The sequence below is a fragment of the Aquila chrysaetos genome, chromosome 8 (assembly GCF_900496995.4).
Source record: "Aquila chrysaetos chrysaetos chromosome 8, bAquChr1.4, whole genome shotgun sequence".
Lineage (NCBI taxonomy): Eukaryota > Metazoa > Chordata > Aves > Accipitriformes > Accipitridae > Aquila > Aquila chrysaetos.
This window is the reverse complement of record NC_044011.1, coordinates 29715612-29731838: the sequence shown is the minus strand read 5'-3', so window position 1 is coordinate 29731838 and position 16227 is coordinate 29715612. Positions and strand designations below refer to the sequence as shown.

General features: G+C 39.2%; 1 protein-coding gene across 9 annotated transcripts in view; it reads right to left on the bottom strand.

The window, feature by feature from the left end:
- KIF16B (kinesin family member 16B) overlaps positions 1-16227 on the bottom strand; it is a 153043-nt gene that overhangs the window by 6907 nt on the left and 129909 nt on the right. For 5 of the 9 annotated variants that reach the window (XR_003924584.2, XM_030022323.2, XM_030022327.2 and 2 more), the window contains one exon: positions 14947-15030. Coding sequence is in view for 4 of the 9 variants with exons in the window: in XM_030022323.2 (XP_029878183.1) it covers positions 14947-15030 (84 nt within the window). In the remaining 5 variants the exon portion in view is untranslated. Of the gene's footprint in view, positions 1-3181; positions 3292-5512; positions 5645-10418; positions 10575-14946; positions 15031-16227 lie in introns of all 9 variants that reach the window. The other 4 variants (XR_003924586.1, XR_003924588.1, XR_003924585.2 and 1 more) reach the window with 3 other exon arrangements.

Here is a 16227-nt window from a genome sequence, read left to right as displayed (position 1 = left end):
TACTCTCTTGGCAGGATTGGTGAATTTTCTGTTTTATTCACATGTCCCACAGGTTGTATTAATGTTCATGAAAAAAAAAATTCATTACAAAAATGCCTTCAAGATGAATTCAGACAGACTAAGGGGTAATTTAAAGTGAGCAACAGATGTCATATCAACATTTGTCATAATTAGTTCACAAAGTAGGGCCCTTTAAAAAAGTCCCAATCCAGTAATGCCTGAAGGATGAATGTGGTAGAAAATCAAATGTAAAACACGGCATCCTGTTAAGAGTTTTAGCACTGTGCTGAAAAGTTACTGCAGTAATTCCAGTTTATAGCTACCGAAGGCTCAAAGGTACCAAAATTTCTCGCCGGAGACATTACAAGACCTATTGTGTTCACCTTGGTATGTAGGGCCAGATAATTGACTGTCATGCCTTTCCTGTAGAGCCATTATTCATTGTTTTGGCATGATAGCTCTAATGGCAGAGCAAAAAACCCCTCTGCTATAAGCATATACTTATCTGACAGGGAAAAACTAGGGACAGCAGGTATACTTACTTTCCCAGATCTGCACACAGGAGTTGCTCAGTGAGTATCACAGATTCTTCGAACATGAAAAAGATCCTTGGGAAAATGGCAACAAGCAGACCCTACCAGATTATGATGGAATTCATTTTGTATGAAGGTTTCCAGCCATATGGCTTGGCATTATGTGGTCTTCAACAACCACCTCTGAGCGAATTAGCCCTCTTTTAAATCCCATATCTGTATTTGCCCTTGTTTGCAATGCTGATGTGTTAGCATAGCACAGAGCTGATGTGCCCTTGACACAAAGAAGCTGTTGCTTCAACAAAATAAAGGCTGCTCTGCCCAGATATCCTGGCTAGGAGTTAAGTCCCGTAGTGAGGGAAACAGTGATTGATGGCAGAAGTGTTTGCTCACACCACAAGCATATGCCTCGATTAAAGAGCTGTGGCTAGGCAGTAAGGGGGAAGGTTGCTCTGTCCTGTGGGCTGCAATGTGGATGACGAAGTGGAAGAAAGTGGTAGGAGAAAAGGAAGAGTGCTCCTTGCCGGTGTATGGAAAGATACTTCCCAAATTCAGATGGGATAGGGTCACAGCAAGCTGGGAGAGGGGCAGAAGCACATCAACACCAAAGTGCCAGAGATGACAGAAAGAAACCTTTCTTAGAGATCCAGAAGGGACTCGACATGGACTTTGTTGCAACCCAGGAGGCCACTGCAAGCTGCTGGAGTGGGAGCAAGGCTAGATGAAAGGATCTCCTCTGTCAGGACTCGGTGGGCAAGGGGAAGAGTTGTTTTCAAAGCTTTTATATTAAATCCATTTCCAGCAGCAGATACAATTTTTCTCTATTTACAGAATAGTGTTATTTGTGCTGAGTTAAAACTAGGTAGGAAGCATGCTGGTATACTTTGATGTGTTCCTTCAAAAAAAATTTCTTAGTGGAGTCTAAGGGTGACTTCATAGAAACATGTCCAAATTTTATACAAATTAGTGCTGTGACTGCCTACCAGCACTTCACTGATAGCATCTAAATCATTGTCCCTAGTATGCAAAGCACTACATTAGAGCAATCTTACTTCTGCTAGGTTTTGCATGATTACCTTGGAAAGAAAAAACTAGGTAACTAATACAAATATTCCAAAAGACTTGGGTGTTTTACTCATTTTCGTTTCTCAGCCTTTCAAAACTCTAGCCTTTTTTTCTGGATTATTTAGTCTGGTAATCAGTGTTCTTCCAAATGCACTTAGGAATTTCATTTCACTAATAGCATTAAACCCGCTATGTTGCTGGTTTGGTGGAAAATATCCTAATTGTAAATTTGTAAATGTCTCAATGTGAGGGCATAGGACCCTGGCACTATAACAGGGATGTAAAATGGGTAACTAACACATTAATGGTGTTGGTTGCTCAGTCTAAACACACATTCAGGAACACCAGTTTAGAGAATGGAAGTACTCTTCGCAAGGACAAAACACTTTAGAAAGCCAGGTTAAAAAAAAAAAAAAAAGTATGAAAAGCAGTGGTTTTGCCCTCTTGGCACACATTACAACCTTCATAGCCTTTAACTTAAAATTATGACAGCTGTACCTGCAAGTTTTAACTTTGCATTCCAAGTATTTGCAAATGAAACAAGACTGGAGAAAGTCTTGTGAGGCCCAAAGGTTTTTCTTTTCTTACTAGTTTGAGTAGATTTCCCTCCCTTTTAATTATGTGAATAGCAAAATTGCAACCACTTTAAAAGCTTATTAAAAATCATTTTAATAGGGTTCACCTTTTTAGCAGTAGGCCAGCGTTCATCTCGTGCTCAATCCATCAGCACAGCAAAGTCATTCTAATGATTTTTGCACTACTTCACGATGTGGGGACCTCATAATTTTATACATTTTAATATAAATCCATAACTTAATTTAAAGTTATTAAAGTTATTACAATCAAAAAGCTTTCTGGAATGTGAAAGTGTTCTTATCATCCTTTCAATTGTGGCATATTAAAGAGGAATTCAGTTCAATGACATTGTTCTCATAATCCATTACAAACAGCGACAGCCTCAGAGACCAATAGCAGAGCTTAGCAAGAATTGGATTTTTTCATTAAACTTTGGTGTGTTTAAAAACTCATCAACACTGGTACTTCCAGAAAGTGAAGAAACTTTGAGCTTTCTCTCTCCTACTGCTGTTTCTAGCAATTTCCTCAAAAAAGTCAGCGTTTTAAACTCTTTAAATATAAGACTTTACAATTAGCATTATAAATATCATTATAAATATCACCTGCTAATATTTGATGGAGCTGAAAGCACCAAAAGCTTTAATAAGATAAACCTTAGAAGGCTTTGAGGATTTTTGAAACAATACCTCCCTTTCAACACCTACACATCACTGTGACAGTCAAAAGCTTTACCGCAAGGTCACAGAAGGTCATTGGTGGCAGAGGCAGGACTAATTAACTTGCTCATCTAACTTCTAGCATTGGCTCCTCTCTCCCTTTAATATAGATGTTAGTTTCTCTCAGCACCAATCACATAATTATTCTGTTGACTAGTGTTAAGTACCACAAGCTTTAAATCAAATCTTGATTTGAATTATTCATAGAGCAAAGCATACGCAGGTATCAACAGCTGTTTTCTATAGGATAGGAATCTGATTACAAAAAAAAGACAGATTGAAGCATATTACCTGACTCCGAAAAGCCACATTATGCTGCAATGACGTATTTGCAAGGCAAGATCTTCCTGAGGAAGACTCTAGCCCAAAACAAGCAGACAGGAACATGCTTCACTTCCAATCTGTGATCACAAAAATAAGGATCTGCTTAGAAGACAACGCATGCAAAGGGAGCCTGCTGTAATGCAGAAATGGGAGTGCATCTCCTGCCTTTGTCTCCTAGAAAGAAATTGCTGGGCATATGCAAAGGAAAACAAACATTTGGGAATCCTTTCCCAAATTAACCAACTTTCTCTATTTTGGACCTCTCCATTGGTGTCTTGAAGAGAAAAAAAATGAAATCGAAACATGAAACACTGCAGAAATGCCAGCTATCGTCACTACCTACAGTCTCTACTGACAAAAAAAGGCTCGGCTTAAATGGCACTGACAGGCGATGCTGTCCCAAAGAGACTTCAGGCTGGTGAAGGGCCGTGTCTGGGGTGATGCTATATAGAGTCTGACGAGAAGAGATTGTACACCTTCCCAAGAAAAACAGGATTCAAAATTCTCATTGGATCTGCTTCTTCCTTGTGTTTTTTTTCTTACTGGCAAAAGTGAAAGGGAATTAACATGCTGTATGGGGAGGTAAGCCGGGTTTGCAGCCTGTGATACCACTGGGAGAGCGCAGAAGACAGGAACTGTTAGGAAGACGGCTGCAAGCTAAGCCAGCTCTGCCTCACCTGGGACACATACCACATCTCAAACATCACACAGGACTGGATTATCCGGGTCAGGTGTGGAGGACAACAAAAGCCATTAGCCACAACATAAGAACTGAGTTCCAAGGGATCAGGTTCTCTTATGCCAAATATCCCAAACATTACACAGCGAGAGGTATTCAAGTTGTCCAAACCAAGGTGTTTTGTCCAGGCAGTGGTCCCAACAGGCTCCTCTTGTGGTCTCCAAGGATAGCTCAGCCCTCCATGTCATGATTTCGTTCACCACAGTTAAGCTTCTGCCCTGTGCCTGCCACTAAAACCATCTCCCCTTCCCTTGGGACCACCTGAGGCTAAACTGGCTAACTAGGAGTGAGTAACTGCCAGCATAATGTTCTGATAGGTCTCTAAAAGTAGTTTCAGATCCATTTCTGGATTTATTTAATTTGAGCAAGCGGGGAAAGAATTGGCAGATAGCAAGAATATAAAATACAAGGTGGCATTGCTTTGGAGTACAGCAGCTCAAAAGGATGAGGGACCGTACACAGATTATGACTAATATCTTCACCTCCAGCCATTCAAGACTAGGACGAACTCTCTGCTCACCAAATATAACTAGCAGAGAAACATTGTGGTCTTCTGTGGGGTTTTCTTTTTCTTTTTCTTTTTTTTATAAAGCAAACATGAGGCTTCATTTCTTTTCCCCAACACCTTGACACATATTGCAAGATATCATAAAGCAGATCTGAGTAAAATATGTGAGCAGGACAGCATGTAATATTCAATATCTCAAGTGATATTTCAGGCCCTTCAGGAAGTACCTCTGGATCTGTACACATTTATCTCCTGCACACACCCTTAGGTCATTACGTGCAGCTGTGATTTCATAGTGATGAGAAAAAGACTTACTGCCTGGAAGACTACCTGGTGCCTGAAGGATCTTATTTCTGTGAAAAATTTGGAGAGAAAGCTTCTAAAATTAAGACATGATCACCTGGGCCAATGTCTTTTGCAGAAAGACCAGGATGGCTAGGTTTTCCTTACAAAAAGCTACAGTATTAGACACTGCCAAAGTTGCGCAAAGCTTCCGTGATGAGTCAGAGGTAACAAATGCTTCCAGAACGCACACAACTTGTGTGAGCACAAAGAGATTTTTCAGGAGAATAAAGACAAATTCACATGTTTGAAAGTTACAAGTCACCACTGCTTTAGTCATAATATTAAAGAGGGCAGTTATTTGCTTCACATTGGCAGACATTAATTAGGCTTAAGGCCAGATTAACTGGCTTCATGTTACATAAACCAAAAACAAAGAATTGACTCATTTTAATCAAACCCTTCCCGTTCACTTTGACTAGGCCTAATCAGAAGCAAGGGTGTTTACAGCTAATGCCTAGTAGTCACTGAATAAATAAATAAATAAATAAATAAAATCAAGAACTTCCCAATCAGTATCACCTTATCCTGTGTTTGCACGTCTTATATGTATACATACAACTCCACCCCACACACCAACAATTTCCATCCAAAACAAACTCCACATACAGCCATGCAAAACGCACATCGCCAGCTCTCCCAAAGTACACCTATGTTAAACTTCCAGCTGTCTCACCAACAGACTTTGCCTGCACGAACGTCCTCTTACCGATGGAGGAAAGCAAGCCTGGCACCGCAGGAACCAGTACTGCTGGGGATGCAGCAGCCAGGCACAGCCTCAGGGGGAGCAGAGTGTTTGCTGCAGGGTTGAGCTGCCTGTGCCGTGGGCTGGCTATGTCTCCTAAGAAACCAGGATTTACAGGTTTCCCTTAGTACAAATAATACAAGTATGGCAAATTACACTAAGTTGTTTTTTTTTATTTGCTAGCAAATATCTTGCCAATTTGACTGCAATATACATATGCAAACTGTTGTGAGACTGAACTTGTTTGCTACGGAGCTAGATAGGAGAAGATAAGGTTGAAAGCTCCTACCAAAAATGTAATGTAACTCTTTTGTTAGTAAACAGATTCACCTATATAGCTTTCAAATGTTAACATGGCTGTAAATGCTGGATCTACAAAACAGAATTTTACTTTGATAGCAAAGAATTTAGCCTTTGCTTTTGTTGGAGCTACAAAACTGAACTATGGAGACTTGTGTTCTTGCCAGTGCAGTGACACTAACACTACAGCAGTCTGTGTTGGTGGTGGACTTAACCCAAGGCAGAGAGTGAAGCAGCAATACCACACATACCACTCCTTTGGGCATGCTTAGAGGTACCTAAATGACTTTGGAACTAAGCGGGTAAGAGTCAAGCTCTTTAAGCAGCTAAATTCCATTAAAAAAACAGGACTTACATTTTTAGCCCCTTGGGAAACTCTCCCTATGTTTTTTATGCACAGTGTAATGCAGATTCCTTGAATCAGGGTTAGTTTCCTCCACAGCTATACAGGTGAAAACAGATTTTACCACTAAACCTCCAGAAGTGTTTGAGTGCCACTAAAATTTAATTTTACCCAGGGTGGTACTGAAATTTACTTGAATTCATACACCTTTTTGAATTTTCATAATGTACAAGCATTCTGAGAGATGCCAGTTATGATTCAAGGTGAAATTGCTCTCCCAGGTTTTCAAAATCTGAACTATTCATTATAGCTATTTAGAGCATTTTTCTGTGCAAGCCTAATGGCATGAGCACATTATGTTGAATTACTATTATGCCACATCAATTGAATTAACTTCTGAAGTCAGTCTACATCCCAAATTACAATCTTATTCTGGCTGAAATTCATTTAAAAACCACAGGACTTAATATTTCTTACAATGCCTGAATGCTAAAAGCTTATATTCATTGCCTTTAAGTAGCTCCAATGAATACTGAATTGTAGGCTGGCAGGGGGAAAAAAAAAAAAAAAAAAAAAAAAAAAAAAAAGGGGCAGCAAGGGCTATGATTTACAGGTTCTCTATCAGTGTGAGTTTTCTTTTGGAAGTGAACGGCCATATTAAAAAAGATCAAAACAGACCTGACTAGTGAAGGAAACCAATCTTTTCTCCAGAGCACAAGTCAAAACAAGTCCTGTCAAAATCTATTCAGAAAGAACAACAACAGGATTGAATTTACCACGCATCCCTGGGCCAGCAGCGACAGCGTGTCATCTGCTGGAGTGGCCTTGGCAGACAGCTACCAAAGCTCTTGACATGCATCACCCTCTACTTCCTTTGGTGAAATCAGATGCTGGAGGATGACTGATAGGCTTGCTTTGAAAAGAGATAGCACCAAGTTCAACCCAGCATCCTTGGTCAAGCACTCCCTTTATTCATCTGCTCACATCTGAATGTGGAGAGTCATTACTGGAGACCGATAAAGGTACGCAACTTCAAAACTTGATTTGTAGGAGGATGTTGGGAAATTTATTCTGAACTGGCAGCAAAACACATTAGGATGTGGAGCTAAACTGGAGTTCAAACTATATGCTGTCACATATTCTGAACCTACTAAATCATGACAAACATATCTCCTTATTTTCTGATACTCTGAAATCTCTAAAAAGGAAAGAAAAAAATAAAGGGGCCTCCAAATTGCACATCCTAGTTAATTCTTTGGTTGTAACGGAGATAAACATTTTATCACAAAAGACCCAGTTTTTGAGGTAGGGATCTGAAGTTATACAGCTAAAGAAAGAAATGCCAAAATTATTGTAAAGTACTATGTATATTATGTAAAGTTACCTCTAGCAAACGCTGCAAAACAGGGTTTCAGACCTGATCTTGAATAAGGCACTGAGTTTGAGGAAATGACATCAAGGGACTGCTTACGCTTACTGTTCCTTTTGCATCCAGTAGCCTGTTGGACCAGAGCTTAAAATTAACTCATCCAGAAAATAACCCCAGGCTTTCACTCCTTCTAAACGACCATCTTTATCATCTATTGCTATTATAAGAACAATGTCTTGCATTTGCTGTGGGCCTGGCTGAGAGCCTACGGTATTTAATCAAAGTAACATTTTATTGGTATGGGATCAACTGCTGATATACGCAAAGTCCTAATTTCTACTTATTTGTATCTAGTGACTTTAATCAGTAAGTAAAATTAATTTTATTTATTCACTTTTTGAAGCCAACATGCCTCACATGAGAAGCGGCACCATCCAAAAAAAGATAAAATGCTTCACTGCTGAGAGCTGCTACAACTCCTCTTTGAGGGCTGCCGCTTCAAAGAAGAAAAGCCAGGTGCCTTGGGCAGCCCCAATGATGCACTGAAGGCTGGGAATCTGACGTGTGAAATTGCTCTCAGATGGCTAACTGCAAAGTCTTACTATCTGCAGGCAAGGCAAGACTTTAGTGTTGTTGAAAAGCAACTATTTTTGTTCTAAAAATTTTTAAATGGTTACTAGAGGTTACGAAAGGCACTTGGTGCAGACTAACTGTACCTAATCTAGAAAATGCTCCGTGACATGGATTTTATATAATTGATATTCACAATACGGCCCAACCACACACATTCTTCTCTTGTCTTTGTGGATGCATCTATACTCTTTTCTTCTGTGCTCCCATTGCATCCCTATTCCTCTAGTGGGAAATTAAAACCATCGGTCCAAGATGCTGTATTTTGTAGTTCAGACTATGGGTATAAAACAATCTTCTCTAGGATTATCAAACACTGACATTTGCAGTGGTTTGCTTTTGCACATGTGCATTCATGTCTGTAACAAAAGGAAAAGCTTCCTTTTATCATTCAATGATTATCAAATGTATTCTGAATGCTTTCTGAAGCCCATCTCACTGAGATGCTTCTAAGAACAGTATTTACAACCGCACTATCAGAGGCAAACATTCAATCTGCAAGAGCCAGACTGGTGAGCAGCTGGCTTTAAAGCTCCTCTTAAAAAGCTTTGGTATTAGGGATGTTGTTGTAAGCTGATACTGGAGTCTAATAATTTCCCTTTAATAACCATTTTGAACTGACACAGAATCAGTAGCTTTGAAAGGTCTTTGTGACTGGCATCAATCAGGAAAGAATCAAACAGAAATGGTAACTCCGACCCCACTTGACTGGGTTTTTGCAACAGAAACATCAATTCACCTGTAACTAGCATGAAGCAGGTTGTCTCAGTGAAACATGTTAAGGGATGGGGCTGTGAAACAAAGGCCGGTGGGATGTACTCATGAAGTTCATACTGAATATTCAGATGATGAATCATCTAAAGTCTCATTAAAATGTTTCTGCCCTCATGACTTAAAGGAAAACCTCAAGAAATGAGGTCTCAGACAGACTCAAACATTCTGTTTGCGCAAAATTGTCGACAAATATTTTGAGATTTTTTTTCTCAGATGTTTCTTTTGCTGGTTGCCACTGAGGTATGTTGTGGTTTAACCCCAGCCAGCAACTAAGCACCACGCAGCTGCTCACTCACATCCCACCCCACCCCCAGTGGGATGGGGGAGAAAATCAGGAAAAGAAATAAAACTCGTGGGTTGAGATAAGAACAGTTTAATAGAACAGAAAAGCAGCAGCTAATAATGATAATGATAACACTAATAAAATGACAACAGCAATAATGAAAGGATTGGAATGTACAAATGATGCGCAGTGCAATTGCTCACCACCCGCCAACCGTAGCTAGTCCCCGAGCGGCGATTCCCCGCCCCCACTCCCCAGTTCCTATACTAGATGTGACATCCCATGGTATGGAATACCCCGTTGGCCAGTTTGGGTCAGCTGCCCTGGCTCTGTCCTGTGCCAGCTTCTTGTGCCCCTCCAGCTTTCTCGCTGGCTGGGCATGAGAAGCTGAAAAATCCTTGACTTTAGACTAAACGCTACTTAGCAACAACTGAAAACATCAGTGTTATCAACATTCTTCACATACTGAACTCAAAACATAGCACTGTACCAGCTACTAGGAAGACAATTAACTCTATCCCAGCTGAAACCAGGACAAGGTGTTAATTCTGAAACTAGTAATACATTTAAACAACAAGAATGAAATAATGAAAATAGCACCTTTCCTTGAACTTATTTCATGTTTTTCTTACGAACCAGATTCTTGGAGCCATGCAAGACCAGCAGAATCTCACTTTTAAAAGGGAAACTCGGAGTGACTAGCTTTAGAGCCCTATTAAAAAAACCAAAACAAACCAACCCCCCCAAAACTAGAAATTATCAACTTCAAAGGAACCCAAGTGAGAATACAAACTAAAAACACAACAAAGCATTTGGCTTCTAAGTTAAAGAATCTTATTTTGGAAGCTTAATTTTGACTGTAGGGAACAGCAATATTTCAGTCAGTTCAGTGTCTATGATGCTTTCCCCAGCCAGTTTTACAGATTTGAGAGCAAAATTGAATTATGCAGTTCATACAAGATTTATTTCTGCCTCTTGCATTAACACCTACCATTGAAAACCTCATCAGCAGACATCAGGAAGTGAGGAGGTTAAGGACAATTGTATTATTAATTTTAAATAAATTGAGCGTGTCAACCTTTTAAAGATGTTCAAAGTACCAAGAAAAGAGAAGAGCATAGACAATGCCAGGAAGATATATGCGCTCCTGCAAAACTTGATGTAGGCTTACCTTACCATACTGTTACAGGTTGACTTTCTTTCATTCCTTGAGTTCTGTGAGTTGGCAGCAAAAGGAAACACACGACTCCTACCGACCGTTGACCTGTCTGTCGGTGCCTCCCCAGTCGGGGATTTTGCTTGTTCCCTTTGCTGTCCACAAACAAACCTGAGGAAATGCAGCAGTGCGAACAGGGAATGGGAAACAGGGAACAGAGACAAGGAGACAGGCTGAGGCTTGGGGGAGGTTTTGTTTTCCTTTACGCAACAATCTGTTGGGATTTTCTCAACATAACAATTGTTTTTTCCTAAGCACATTGGTGATAGCAAGAGCAGAAAAGCAAGCCTAGTGGGTCCATGACTGCAAGGCTTCTGACCAAGGAGTCAAGAAACATGACTCAATCTGCCGTGTCAGCTTAGACAGTTACTCCTGCCCAGTTTTTCTGGCTGCACAATGGGAAAATGGGGCTAATAATATCTTCATTACTACAACAAAGCATGAGTCTAAGAGAGGAATAAAAATAATCAGGGGAATGATATGATACAGAAAAGCAGTATCCAAAGAAACTGGGATTTCAGGAAAAGTTTTTACTGTCATCCACAGATCTAGCAACTCACCAAGGAATAAAGATATTTTGCAGTTAAAACAGGAACAGATATGTTCACTGAATCACATATCTCTTGTGATATGTGTTTCCTTTACAAAGTTTTTGCTTAAAAAATAAAAAAAGGAATATACATCATCTGATTTCATTTTAAAAAAGGATGCTATATTCTTATCTACTGATTTCTAATTGCATGAAAGGATAGATACACACTAACTTCTATTCATTAACTTTAATCAAAAGAATTCTTGGCTGTTTCATTTAAGGCGGAATTAATCAAGCAAGGTTGGCTCTGAAATTACAGTCTTTAGACTGTGGAACAATTAATTTCGAGTTTTGCCCTGCAACAGGTCCCTGATGAAATACTAAATTAATAGATTGCAATAGGGCATTTTGGATAGGTAATTTTAAATACAATTTAGGTGTTTCTCTTAACATGTATAGGCAAAACCTTTGTGCAAACTTGCATGTTATTTTTCCAAACCTCTATGGAAATATAAGATATTGCTCAAAAGACTTTATAATATATGAACAAACACCAAAACAAAAGTGTTTACATTGCAACTACGTATCACACTAGAGATCAAAACTTCTCCTCACACAAAAATAGTACACATAATGTGCTTTCCTACCAAAAATGTATTGTGAAGCTTTTGGTTGTTAAGCACTTGTAGCAGCTACGATAAATAAAAGAACCTAACGTTTTACATAAATTTGCATTTATTGTGATTTTAAATCACAATCCTCATAATCTGGGGCTCTCTGGAGCCTTTTACTCCAAGTAATTTCATCTCCATTGTGATGAAATATGCTGACTTCTAATCTCAAGCTGAAGTAAGGTAACTCTACATGACAATCTTAAAACAAAGCAAACCCTACAGCCATCCCCCCCCGACTCTAGTTGCCTTGAAAGGTACCACAAACTGCCCTGCTGTCCTCAGCAGTTCTGCTGTGGCAAGAATCCGAGAGGTGATGCGTAGGAAAAACCAAACTCTTCCTAAACTGTCCCGCAAAGGATGTTTTGGACAAATCTTTTTATAATAAGGCACAAGGAAAATTTCCCTGACTAAAGCCAAAGTGAGTCAAATAAAATAACAGTTTAGATATCTGCACTAGAACCAGCTCTCTGATTGTTGTACATTTAGTTAATTGGAAGAGTAGTTTTGCTCCTAAAATGACTCCCAGCCTATCTGCTTCATTTTCCCAGATCAGACTGAGAGCTGCAATTTAGTTTGACGTAAAGGAAAGACCCTGCAAGGCCAATTCAGTAACAAACTGCTAATTCCAGCAAATACTCTAGTCAGGCTGTCTGACTGAAACGACAGCTTAAGTTGTCTTATCCCTCACACAGGTGTACACTGGGAGTTTGAATGTTAATTTGTTATGTGCACACTTAAAAAAGAAAAAAAAGTAAATTAAAAAAAGAAACTGCTGTTGCTCAGAGGTGACCTGTGGAAAGCACTGGACTAGCCAAAGCTGTGCTATCCCACTTCAATCCAAAAAGTTCAGGAAAAACAACAAGAAGTCACAGCCTATTCAAGATGTATAAATACCTAATGTAAAAACTGGAAGAGCAGAGTAATTTATTTGTCATCCACCACTGGGATGACAGCTCTACTAACGGTCTTACAATATAGCATATTTGTTCAGTATCGGACTGATATTTGCCAGGCTGTCATCTATTTTTAGTCAATAAAGTCAGCTCAGACATTGGATAAGAATATACATTTTTGTTGGCCTGGAAGCTGTGCTTTCCTTTTTCTAAAAATGCTGTATTAGCTCATTAGCTCTTGACTAACCAGGTGGAACAACCAAATAAGCTTTTATACCATACTACAGTTATAACAACACATCACCTCTGAGGCTTGAAAGAGACTGCAAAGGGTTTTCAGCAAATCAAGGTACAGGATTAGGTATGAAAGCCAACTGAATACAAGCCATGTTTCTGCTTGTTTACCAAGGTCCAATGCCCTCACCATTTACCTGTCAAATTCCCACGAGAAACGCACTATGGTCAAAAGGCCAAGAAACCTCATCCCTTACAGAAGCAATCCATCCATTTACTACTTTCTGATTAGCCCACCGAAGTGTGCTCAAGGTTCATACCAGATTAAAAGCCACAAGGCAGTAACAGCCAGTATTTTAAATAGAACTGGTGCCTGTGCCATCTTCCACTATCGCAGTTTCTCTGCCTGCCAAATACTTTCCCAGTATAACTCAAGATGTGCTTTGAGCCTTCAGAGCATTACATGATTTTGGAAACCATCACTGCTTAGGTGGTTTCTCTCACTCTTCACCAAGGAGGCTGCAGCTATGTTAGCTGAAACTCCCCAGCCGTTGGCAAAGCCAGAGCAAACCACTGCAAAATAGATAGTGAAAAGAAAATACCATGATTAGAGATCCAGACATAAGGGGGTTTTGATCAGCTTGTTGCATCAAATTCCTCATGGCAAGGATGGTAACATTTGCTTGGCTCCTTGTCCTCTTTATCTAACTTTCCCTTATCCACAGGGGATCTTCAGTTTGTCCAACACTGAGCAGTCAGGATTATTGAGTTGCATGGCCAAGTGCGCTATCTGGCATATGGCAAAACATATTCACACGAACAGTGGTCATATATTATTATTATTATCATCTTCGGAAAATATACAGGTAATAAAGTTTTAATGACTTAATTTAGTTAAAATAGATACAATTTAATCTTAAGTTAAAAGCTGGCTATATAGAGAGCTTTAAGTACTATATGACCATGATCAAAGCATCACTATACACAGCAGTTTTAACATTTAGAAACATTACAATAAAATGTGTAAGTAAATCAATGAAAGGTCAGAAAGATTAAGGGATTAAATTTCTTACTGGTACAAAAATATGCAAATTGACTACTAGACTGGAATGTGGCCATGCCTTTATGCCCTCTATAGAGGACATGAAACAAACAAAAAAATAGATTACATTTTGTGCTACATGTAAGACAGCCTCACATCAAAAGTCAGTGGGAGGATGTTTTATCAGTAGATCAAAGAAAAGGTGAAGTATGCAAAAAAAAAATCTAAAATATGCAAGAAAAGATTCCAGTTGGAAGCAATCTACTTTTATATTAATTTCTCTAAAGCTCTACTTAATGCTACTTTGGCTCTACAAAGAATATACTTCTTAATGACTTGCATGATCAGGTAATCCCCATGAGGCTACAATACAGTTGTGGGGTATATGGTTTAGTCTTTGTTCACGCCTCTTCTTCTTTCCCAAAACCCTACCTCCTGCCCCTGGGCTGCAACAACGCATGTGTTAACATATAAAGACCTCATGTGTGATAGGAGTCAAAATCATGCCATCCACATGGCACTGTAGAACAAGCAAAAAAACCCAAACCCTCATAAACTCAATAAAATTAATAATAAAAATTAAAATAAAACAAATTATACAATAAAATTAATTTTTTTAATTAATTGAAAGAAAAAAATCCATTCAGAAAGCTAGGCTACAAAATAAAGCTCAAAGATGCCTAAATATCGCTTTCCTTCTGTCATGAGATATTTAGATATAGTAACTGTGATAAAATAGTAAATCTTCAGCTAACAAATTGCATTTAAAGTAGCATTTTTTTCTTTTAATCTTGTCTTGCACAGAGACCATCTGTCTACAGTGAACACTTACCTCACCCACAACCTTTCCCCCTTAAATAAATGTACCTCCTATGAATATCTCTGAAGAGATGCTTTTTTTCCTAGACTAAGATTAATTTTTTTTAAGGCATGTTTCATTACTTTGCAATCTATTGCTGCCATCTCCTGTGTTAAATGAGGCAGCAAGTAACTTGATACTTACAAGGAGGCTATTTAACTTTGACCATATGGGAATGGTTTTTCTTGGTCAAGCATAGAGTACTCCACCTAAATACACCACAGAAGCCTGTTAAAAAGTTGGCGTTACCTCTAAGTGACTCCGCCGTTCTGCAATCACTCGTTCATCCTTGTTTCCAAAGAGCTTCTTTGGAGGGAATTCTAAAGTGGCGAGCTGGAAGACATTAAAGGATGAATCGGCATGAGAAGTGACAAGCTCAAATGAGAAAATTCTCTTTGAACTACGAAGCAACTGGGAAGAAGAAAATGCCAAATATTCATGAGCTACACTATATGCTATTAGCAAATATCACATTACACATTTCTACTGACATTATTACAATCTGGTCTGTAGTACTGCTAAGATAACAATGCATTTTGTCATGAGTGAGAGACAGAAAGCAAATTTAGGAATTAGACTGCCACCATTTGCCCACATAAAGATTACAAAGTTGCAAACTGAATCTGATGTGATAGCACCAACTAAAAAGTAAGACCGACCTCTTCAGGAATTCTGTGTATCTTAAAAGATTGCATTCAGTCTCTTAAAAACTGTGGTCTCCTATCGTACTGTCATGTAATTTGTTTGTCTTTTCTTATGTTGTATCATAAATGTAAGATCATTGGATCTAAGAACTATCACTGAAGTTATAGTCTGGAAGATGGTATTGCTGGACTCCAGCTGACACCTGAGGGACCTTTTGTTGTGCCTTGAACTACGACTTCTTCCTTCACAGCAGGGACAGACTAAGAGCATGTACATCCACTGTGATGGCAGCTAAGATGATGGGAAGTGGGACTTCTTGAGCTGTAACTCAAGTGAAGCTCAATCACATTCAAATGTGTGTCCACACTGGAAGCTCACAGCTTTAATTTCTGAAGAGAATCCACATGAGCAGGCAAAATCCCATTTATCACACTGAAAATGAAAACAAGGCAGCAGCACAACTCCTAAAAACAACTATTCAGATTTGTTGTTTTACGAGTTCTTCCACAGAGGTGTTCAAAGCTCATTTCTTCTCCATTTTCTCATTTCTTTTTCATCCTGTAGGAAGTGTGGCAAGCTAAAGTGGTAAGGGAGAGAGTGAGGGAACTGTCTTCCTTTCTCGTACACCAACAAATAAAATGCTTGAACAAATTCCAGCCAGCTATATCTGGAAAACGCACAAAAGACTCAACAGTTGGTAATAAGTACCAATAAACTTGGTCTGCTAAGCCACTGTGTGACCGTCGGACAAATTATAGTCAATGTCTCAAACATTCGTTAAAGAACTTTGGTGGAGAAAATGGCCTCTGTAAAAATGCTGGAGTTTTGTGAACAGGACAATGTGGCCGGAGGAGAGGACCCCCGGAGGGTGGGACCGCGCTTCTC